The following is a 10,464-nucleotide window of genomic DNA, read 5'->3' as shown; positions in this document are numbered from 1 at the left end:
TGTCTCCTGAAGCAAGAGAAACAAAAGCAAAAATAAACCACTCAGACCTCATCAAGATAAAAAGTTTCTGGACAGCAAAGGAAACAATCAATAAAACTAAATGCAACTTTCAGAATTGGAGGAGATATTTGCAAAAGACATATCTGATAAAGGTCAGTATATAATGTATAAAGAACTTATCAAACTCAACACCCCCCAAAACAAATAATACAATTAAGAAATGGACAGAAGACGTGAATAGACATTTTTTCCAAAGAAAACATCCAGATGGTTAACAGGCACATGAAAAGATGCTCAACCTCACTCATGATCAGAGAAATACAAATCAAAGCTACAATGAGATATCACCTCACATCTACCAATAACACAGAAAACCATAGCCAAAGTATAGAAAGAGCCCAAGTGTCCATTGACTGATTAATATATAAAGAAGATGTCACACACACACACACACACACACACACACACACACACGGGAATAGTACTCAGCCATCCAAAGGAATGAAATTTTGCTATTTGCAATGACGTGGATGGAGTATATTATGCTAAAAAAATAATAAATCAGTCAGAGAAGACAAATATCATACAATTTCATTCATATGTGAAATTTAAGAAACAAATCATGAGAGACTATTGAATACTGAAAACGAACCGAGGGCTGAAGGGGGAGGAAGAGAGGGGAAAGAGGTGGTGGTCATGGGGGGGGCACTTGTGGGGAGAAGCACTGGGTGTTATATGGAAACCAATTTGACAACAAACTATTATTTAAAAAATTAAATTAAATTAAAAACAAAAAAAGAAACAAGTAGATGAACATATGGGAAAGGGGGATACAGAGAGAGAGGGAATCAAACCATAAGAGACTATGATAGAGAACAAACTGAGGGTTGATTGAGGGGGGTGGGTGGGTGGATGAGCTAAATGGGTGATGGGTATTAAGGAAGGCACTTGTCATGTTGAGCACTAGGAGTTATATGTAAGTGTTGAATCACTAAACTCTACTCCTGAAAACAATATTACACTATATGTTAACTAACCAAAATTTAAATAGAATTTTGAAAAAAAAACAATGTAAACACAGATGGAAATTAAGATGGACACACCAATGCTTCAGCAAGTGTTCACTCGTGATCGAGATTTCTCTTCTTCAGTTTTGTTTTTCTATAGAATCCTTTGTTCCAGAAGCTTGGTATGGCCAGCTGGCGCCAGTGCTCAACATTCCTATTGAAACTGCCCAGATCCCGTATTTTCCTATAAAACGCCTCAGCCTCTTACCCAGGTGGACTTTCACTCTTGGGGGCATTAGCCTTCTGCAGCCTCCTTTGTATGGCAAAGTAATATACTATCTCCTTTCTTTATCCCTAAATCTGTCTTTGCACTACATATTTCAGCTCTGGAGCTCAGAAGTTGGTTTTTGACAACAGTATGCACTCTATTTTGGGAGTAACGTCATTTTCTTTACTGGTACAAGTATTGTTTAGGACTAGTTCAAGAATTTCCAGTTTAGTTGAACTAAGTGATAGAGACTATACTCATCTAATTAATTCTCAGTTACCTCTGCTGTGATATATGTTTAGTTTCTGGGATGAGGCACAAACAAAGTAATTTAATTTAGGTATCAGATGATAGGAATTTATCCAGAATTGCAGAGCCCAGGCTGTTGTCTAGCCTAATAAGTTACATTACCTCTTAATGTAACAATGGATTTTATTTTCTTTTTCTTAGAAGGGCACTTTATTTTTTTTTAAAGAACTTTTTAAAAGTATACTTATTTATTTTGAAAGAGAGAGCGAACAGGGGAGGGGCAGAGCTGAAGAGAGAATCCCAAGCAGGCTCCAACCTGACATCACAGAGCCCAATATGGAGCTTGAGTTCATGAACTGTGAGATCATGACCTGAGCTGAAATCAAGAGTTGGACACTCAACCAACTGAGCCACCCAAATGCCCCTATTTTATTTTTAATAGGCTTCATGCCCAGCATGGAGCCCAACATGGGACTTGAACTCAAGACCATGAGATCAAAATGTGAGTTAAGATCAAGAGCAGGACATTTAACCAACTGAACCACTCAGGGCGCCCTGTCAGAAGGGCATTTTAAACTACCACAGTCCTTAGCCTGCTTTAAGTGGCCTTGGAGTAAAAGTTCAAATAAGGGAGCATTTAAGGAGACCCAAGTGGAAAGGATCTATAATAGCTGATTAATCAATTTCCACCTGTACCATGAAACCATATTTCCACAGCTTCCACTCAGGTTCAAGTTTATATTATCAGAAGAACTGCAAAAGATTGTAAAATGGTCTACCAATGTCTAGATGCCCCTGTTCCAAACTATTTCACATACCACAGAAAGATCACTCTCTGTTATCATTCATCCTATCATGTTCCTTCATTGCTTGAGAGTCTTTATCAAATCTTACGAGGTACTTTGGAAGTCAGGACCATCCACCAACTTATCTTTCTCCATTAAAAAAATAGTAAGCAAACAAACAATTAAACCCCTGCTAAGACCTTTGAAATGCTAAACAAACTGACTTGCTCACATATGATTTGCTCATTATCTCCTTTCTTTACCCTCATGTCTAATAATTCTCTTAAAAAAAAACATGTAGTGATAAAACTCTAGATGTGGCTTTCTATAAAGTTAGTTACTCAGTTTATGCCACAACATCTACAGTTGTTATAGGAGGCTTAATACATGTGTGTGTGTGTGTATGAGATATGACATTGGCCATAGTCCCCTTGCGGTCAGAAACCATGTGTTCTATACCCCACTCTGCTCCCTGACACAGACACATACACATGTCTTTAAAACAGTGCTGTACGGGATGGGTTCCTAATAAATGCTGGTGACCTCTTGATGAGCCGAGCCTTAATTTTTTATACATCTGAGCCTTTGAGTTTTTTGCTCAAATAAAATCTCACATAATACATGCTTAGTTGAATTTGGAAGTCCTGCAGCTCTGCCCTCTTCACTAACCTTCTGATGTTATTTTCATCACTGTAGTGGCATGTGAATTTGAAAAATACTATACCTAAGAGAAAAAAAAGAAAATGGATTATTTAGCATTAAAAATTAATAACCAAACCATGATCGATACTTAACATCCTGTAGCTGTCAACCTCATCCATTCTCTCAAGTCGTTGGTATTTCTGAACTGATCTGATGTGTAACAGGAATTTGAGAACTGGCCTGTTAATAACAAGGTGGGCAAGGTTGCCTAAGGTCCTTGGTCTAAACGTGGCATTTTCTTCCTTCACTTTTCCCCAGATGGACTTGGGCATTCCAGCGATGACTAAGTGCTGCAACCAGCTGGACGTCTGTTATGACACTTGTGGTGCCAACAAGTATCGCTGTGATGCAAAATTCCGGTGGTGTCTCCACTCTATCTGCTCTGACCTGAAGCGGAGTCTGGGCTTTGTCTCCAACGTGGAAGGTAGGTATCTTAAGGGAATCTACTGCTGAGCAGGGAGTTTTATTCCTGTTTTCATACAGAAAAATATCTAGAGCGCCTTTATGCAAAGAGACCATTAGAGCTCACTGAAATTTCTTTATAGAACACTGTGACAAATGTAAGAAGGGTGAAGGATGGTTCTGGGCATTGCTTCACTAAAGTTCTTGCTGTCCTGCCCAGGAGCTGCTGGCACCACTCCTGATGGACAGCGCCACACCAAAGCCTTTCCAGAGATATAAAAATCTATCCTTTAAGACTGGAGAAAGAGTTGGCCAACTGGCTTTGGTTATTCATTCCACTACTAAATAATTTTCCATATCAGGAATTTTTCTGTATAGGACCACTTGGTTTGTTTTAAGCCCTTTTTTCCTTATTTTGTTTTCAGTTGGGGAAAGAATTTTTTTTTAATCTATCTTTTAAAATATCTCTCTATATTCTTGAGGATAATTATTTTTAAACAACTGTTCAGCTACCCAGTTTCTAATGCAGATTGTGTAATTTCCTTTTCTTAATTCACCTTAGGCAGAGCTTTAGTCCTTAATTTCTGAAGCCAGAACATTACATTCAGGTATTCACATTACATATTTTTAGATGACAAAGTTTGAAATTTAAGTGTATAAGGAGTTGGCCTCATGCCACTGAGGCAGTCAGCAGTAGAAAGAATTTTGGATCATTTTCATAGATCAATGTCTAGAGTATAGTCCTAAAGTGAATGTGTAAAGGCTTCAAAATATGAATTATTAATTGGGCCCTGTAAAAGGGAGTGTCACTCTATCTGTACCTACACAAGGTGAATAAGTGCCTGCTGCTAATCTAGGGTCAGGTCAAGTTACTTCCTCTAAGCAATGTCCTATTGATTTTTTCTCCTAAATATCTCTTTGATATAACATTGGCCTGGTTACTACAAGTTAATCTAATCTCTGGGTCCCATCCAGTGTATGTTACCCATAGGGACAGGATACATTTTTGTACCATATGAATCCAGTCATTTCTACCCTCTATGTAAGCCCTTCAATTGGGTCTTCTTCCTTAGGAATAAATCCAGACTCCTTAGTATGATATACATAGTCTCTTCTGATCCAGCCCTACGCTACCTCTCCAGCATTATCTTGCTTATTTCTGATTTCTCTCCTGATGTCTGCCATTCCAAACACCTTGGGTTGATGGACCATATTTTTCTGCCTCTGCAGTTCCCTCTGCTTGGAACACTTGGTTCATTTTTTGCTCTTGTTGACATAGCTTTATTGATATATAATTCACATACTATACAATTCAACCATTTAACTGTTTTCAAAATATGTTCACAAAGCTATGCAATCAGCCCTACAGTCAATTGTAGAACATCTTCACCACACCAAAAGGGATCCCCATAAACATGAACAACCCATTCCATCTTTCCCCTTTCTGGCCCTTGGCAACCATGAACCTACTTTCTACCTCGATTGATTTGCCTATTCTGACATTTTGTATAAATGGAATAATAAAATATGTGGTCCTCTTTGACTGGCATCTTTAACTTAGCAAGGTTTATCTATGTTGTAGCATGTATCAGTATTTCATTTCTTTTTATTGCTAAATTATAGACCATTCATTATATGGACATAATGTATTTTCCTTACCCATTCATCAAATGAAGGACGTTTGGGTTATCTCTACCTTTGGCTCTTATGTATAATTCTGGTATAAACATTGATATATAGGTTTTTGTGGAGACATATCTTTTCGTTTCTCTTGAGTATATACCTAGGAGGGGGACTCTGGGTTATATGGTAATTTTATGACAAACTGTTTTCCAAAATGGCAGCACCCTTTCACATTCCCACCAGCAATGTAGTAAGGTTCCAATTTCCCTACATCCTTATCAACCCTTATTATTATCTGTATTTTTGATTATAGATCCTAGTGTAAAATTCTATCACATCATGGTTTTGATTTGCATTTCTCTGATTGCTAATGATGTTGAGCAATGTCTAATCAGATCCTTTGCCTCTTGATAAATTGGATTACTGGTCTTTTTTATTATTGAGTTGAAAGTATTCTTTGTGCATTCTGGACATAAGTCCCTTTTTAGATTTATGCTTCACTAATATTTTTTCTCATTTTGTGGAGTTTTTTTTCACTTTCATGATGAAATTATTTGCAAAGCAGTTTTACATTTCAATGAAGTCCAATTCCCCCCAATGAAGTCATCCCCTCCCCTTTTGTGGCTTGTACTTTTGGTGTCATATGTAAGAAGGCTTTACTATACCCAAGGCCACAAAGATTTGCTCCTATGTTTTCTTCTAAGAGTTTTGTTTTAGTTCATACATTTAGGTCTATGATCCACTTTTTTTGGTGTATGATGTGAGAAAGAGGTCCAACTTCATTCTTTTGTATGCGGATATACAAATGTTCTTTTTTTTTTTAATGTTTTATTTATTTTTGACACCAAGAGAGACAGAGCATGAGAGGGGGAGGGGCAGAGAGAGAAGGAGACACAGAACTGGAAGCAGGCTCCAGGCTCTGAGCTAGCTGTCAGCACAGAGCCCGACACGGGACTCGAACCCACGAACGTGAGATCTGACCTGAGTCGAAGCCGGAGGCTTAACCGACTGAGCCACCCAGGCGCCCCGATATACAAATGTTCTTGCATGTTGTTGAAAGATATCTTTCTCACATTCAACTGTTTTTGCATCCTTATCAAAAATCAGTTGAACAAAAATGCAGTGTTTATTTCTAGATTTTCAATTCTATTCCATTGATCTATGCCAGTGTCACACTGTCTTTATTATTATGGTTTTGTAGTAAACTTTGAAATCAGGAAGTAATCCTCAACTTTGTTCTTCTTTCTCAAGATAGTTTTGAATATTCTGGATCCCTTGAATTTCTTTATGAATTTTAGGTTCAGCTTGTCAATTTCTGCAAGAAATGGCAGTTGGAATTTGATACAGCTTTTGTTAAATCTGGAGATCAATTTGAGGCATATTACCATCTAACAAAATTATGTTTCTGGATCAATGAACCTGAATGTCTTTCCATTTATTTGGATCTTTTTAAATTTCTTTCAACAATGTCTTATAGTTTTCAGAGCACAAGTCTTACACTTCTTTTGTTTAATTTATTCATAAGTATTTATTCATTTTTTGTTATTATAAATAAAATTAGTTTCTTAATTTTATTTTCAGATTATTCATTGATAATATGCAGAAATACAACTGATTTTGTATATTGATCTATTATCCTGCAGCCTTGCTGAATTCATTTATTAATTTTAATAGATTTTAGTGGATTCCTTAAGCTTTTCTATACACAAGATAATGCCATCTACATATCATCTTCCTTTTCAATTTGCATGATTTTTATATATTGCTCTTGCCAATTGTCCTGTCTAGAATTTCCAGTACAATATTGAATACAAGTGGTGAGAGCAATGTCGAGAGCAAATAAATAAATGGTACTAAACAACCAATGGGTCAAAGAAGAAATCAAAAGATAAAGAAATACTGAGACAAATGAAAATGGAAATACAACATACTTAAACTTATGAGATGCAGCAAATGCAGTTCTAAGAGGGAAATGCATAGCAGTAAATGCCTACATCAAGAAAAAAGAAAGATCTTGAATACACAGCCTAACTTTAAACCTCAAGGAAAAGAAAAGCACTGGAGCCCTAAGTTAGTAGAAGTAAGGGAATAAATAAAAGTAAGACTAAAATAATAATAGAAATGATAAACAAAACTAGGAACTGTTTTTTTTAAAGTTGAGCAAAATAGACAAACCTGTAGCTAGACCCACTAAAAACAAGAGAGGACTCAAATAAATAAAATCAGAAATAGAAGAGGGGACATTATACCTGATACCACAGAAATACAAAGGATCACCAGAGACTACTATGAATAATTATATGCCAATAAATTGGACAACTGAAGAGAAGTGGGTGAATTCCTAGAAACAGGCAACCTGCTGAGACTGAATATTTAAAAATAGAATCTGAACATACTGATTACTAGTAAGGTGATCGGATCAGCAATGAAAAATCTTCCAACAAGTGAAAGTCCAGAGCAAGATAGACGTTTATTTTTCAATTGTTTTTCTGTGAGAGTGCAAGCAGAGGAGAGGGGCAGAGGGGGAAAGAGAGAGACAGAGAGAGAGACAAACAGAGAGAGAGAGAGGGAGAGAGAGAGAGAGAGAGAATTCCAAGCAAGCTCCAAGCACAGAGCCTGATGCAGGGCTTGATCTCACAACCATGAGACCATGACCTGAGTTGAAATCAAGAGTTGGATGCTTAGCTGACTTAGCCACCCAGGCGCCCCATGATGGACTAAGTGGTTTCAACATTTCAAGAAGAATTAATCATTCATTCAAATGGCTTTAACATAAATTTAAGGAAGAATTAATACCAATCCTCAAACTCTTCCAAAAAATTGAAGAGGAAGGAACATTTCCAAACTTACTTTATGAGGGGCCAGCATTACTCTGATACCAAAACTAGATAAGAGCACCACTAGAAAAAAAATTACAGGTAAATTCCTGATGAACATAGATGCAAAAATCCTCCATAGATGTTAGCAAACCTAATTCAATAATATTAAAAGGATCATACATCGTGATCAAGTGGGATTTATTCAAGGAATGCAAGAACGGTTCAACATCAGCAAATCAGACAATGTGATACAGCACATTAATGAAATGAAGGATAAATATTATATGATCATCTCAACAGATGCAGAAAAAGCATTTAACAAAATTCAACATACATTTGTGAAAAAAACCTCTCAGCACAGTAGATATAAAGGGAACATACATAATAGAGGCCGTACATGATGAGTCCACAGCTAACATCATTCTCAATGGAGAAAAGCTGAAAGATTTTTCTCTGAGATGAGGACCAAGACAAGGATGCCCACTTTCACCACTTTTATTTAACATAGTATTGGTAGTTCTAGCCAGAGCAATTAGGCAAAAAGAAGAAATAAAAGACATCCAAGTTGGAATTAAAGATGTAAAACTATCACTATTGGCAAATGATATGATATCACATAGAGAAAACCCTAAGGTCTCCACACACAAAAAAACCCTATTAGAACTAATAAATCCATTAAAGTCACAGTATACAAAGTCAATATACAAAACTCAATTTCATTTCTATACACTAAAGAATTATCAGAAAGAGAAATTAAGAAAAATTATAATTTAAAATTGCATTATAAAGAATAAAGTACCTAGGAATTAATTTGACCAAGGAGGTGAAAGACCTGTGCATTGAAAATGGTCTTACTACCCAAAACAATCTACAGATTCAATACAATCTTTATCAAAATTCTAAAGGAAGGTGTTCTGAGATGTCTTTCATAATAATCTTTACCCCCAAAGGGATAGACCTTTTCTGTGGGTCCCCATACCACCATGATATTACTTCCAGCATAGTGTGTAGTGTAACCATTAGTTTTCCTGTCCATCCTGTCCACCTCTTTGTCCAAACAGTGAGTACTTGAGTTGGGATCTCTTTGGTCTTTGCATCCCTGATGCCTAAGAAAATGGCTGACCAACACACATGTTTTTTTCAATGAGTGAATTGTTATTTATCCAATATTTGAACAGAGAAAACTATGGGAAACATAGTAGAGTTACCTGAGGGAGTATTCTGCAAAAATGGCAGATTTTCCATGGAGTGTGCATAGTGATATGGGAGATTCTGATTGCTAACTGTGATTTTGACTTAGAGGCCCATAAAAGAAGGGCACCTCAAAGTATATTCTGCTTAATTAAATTGGATGGAAGCTTGTGAAATTTCTCTTAAATGTATATTCTTTCTTTTTAATTATGTATTGGGATTACTGCTTTTATTCTCCTCCAGGTATCATGTCATCCTTAGAATTACATAGGTTTTTAAAATTACTCAAACTACTTGGGTAGTCTTGTATAGTATATTAACCTTTTATTTCTCTTCATTTTTTCCTTTTCTTTTCTTTTTTTTTTCCTCTTCATCTTTTTCAAGTAGCCTGTGATTCTCTGGCTGATACGGTGTTCAATACCGTATGGACCTTGGGCTGCCGACCTTTTATGAATAGCCAAAGGGCAGCCTGCATCTGTGCAGAAGAAGAGAAAGAAGAATTATGAGAAAGAGGTGACCCCTTCCTGGGGTTGAGTGATGCCACAGCTGTCAGCCTCAGAGATGGTGTGTGGCAGATGTGTCTCATCCTTGCTTCCACAAGTTTGGATAACGCAAAGCGAGAGAAAGGAAACATTGTTCTACAGCTGAAAAGTGAGTCCCATCCTTTGGGAGAACTGGAAAAAGGACATAGAGTGATTTGAAGATTACTCTTCACTTTACCAATGGTCTCCCCAACCAAGACTCATTTGCCTGGCAATTCAGTTCTTAGTTTAAAGACTAAAATAAAGACGAAAATATTGGGATTCTCGGACTTGGTAATTATATTCATAAATGAAATTTTGCAGCATCCAACCATTTGGGAGGCAAGGACTTTCCTCTGATTCATGCATGTTTCAGTTGCCAGTAAGCATCTCACATTTAATAAAGTATTCTTTTTAGAAAATACGAAAAGAGATGAATGAAGTCCATTATCACCAATGTGCTTCCATTTCACTTAGAAGAGAACAGAACCCAACCTGGTACGGTCCACCGATGGTAACAATCATTCCCACTGGTGCTGGAGAGAGAAGAAGAGGTGGGCAAGGTCAGAGACTTACTTGGTGAAGACCAATGGAGGTGGAGGTCGGATGGAGTTAGGTCTCTGAGGTTCCATTGTTTCCTTCAGTGAATTATTCCTGTTAATATTCCCAGTTACTTAGTGGTATTAGTGTCATGTTAAGATCTAAGAAACACTTAGTAAAAATTGTCACTGAAGATAGCTAGGAGAAGTCCCTGAAATCTGAGGGGACATAAAAGATCAGTCGCTAAACTCTGATTCTCAATACTGAGTGCAGATTAGAACCACCGAAGGAGCATTAAAAAGCAAAAACTCTCTGCGGTTGGTATCTACCTCTGTTTTATGAATGCTCCCCCCCCCC

General features: G+C 37.0%; 1 protein-coding gene across 3 annotated transcripts in view; it reads left to right on the top strand.

Moving 5' to 3' along the window:
- PLA2G12B (phospholipase A2 group XIIB) overlaps positions 1-9,849 on the top strand; it is a 28,272-nt gene extending 18,423 nt beyond the window's left edge. For 2 of the 3 annotated variants that reach the window (XM_029931906.1, XM_029931904.1), the window contains exons 3-4: positions 3,270-3,435; positions 9,431-9,849. In XM_029931906.1, coding sequence (XP_029787766.1) covers positions 3,270-3,435; positions 9,431-9,552 — 288 coding nt within the window. In that variant the 3' untranslated portion in view covers positions 9,553-9,849. The remainder of the gene's footprint in view (positions 1-3,269; positions 3,436-9,430) is intronic. The other variant, XM_029931905.1, reaches the window with a different exon arrangement.
- The last annotated feature ends 615 nt before the right edge of the window (positions 9,850-10,464 follow it).

The sequence above is a fragment of the Suricata suricatta genome, chromosome 2, assembly GCF_006229205.1.
Source record: "Suricata suricatta isolate VVHF042 chromosome 2, meerkat_22Aug2017_6uvM2_HiC, whole genome shotgun sequence".
Classification (NCBI taxonomy): Eukaryota; Metazoa; Chordata; class Mammalia; order Carnivora; family Herpestidae; genus Suricata; species Suricata suricatta.
The sequence above is the reverse complement of the archived record's forward strand: the minus strand, read 5'-3'. Positions and strand labels throughout refer to the sequence as shown.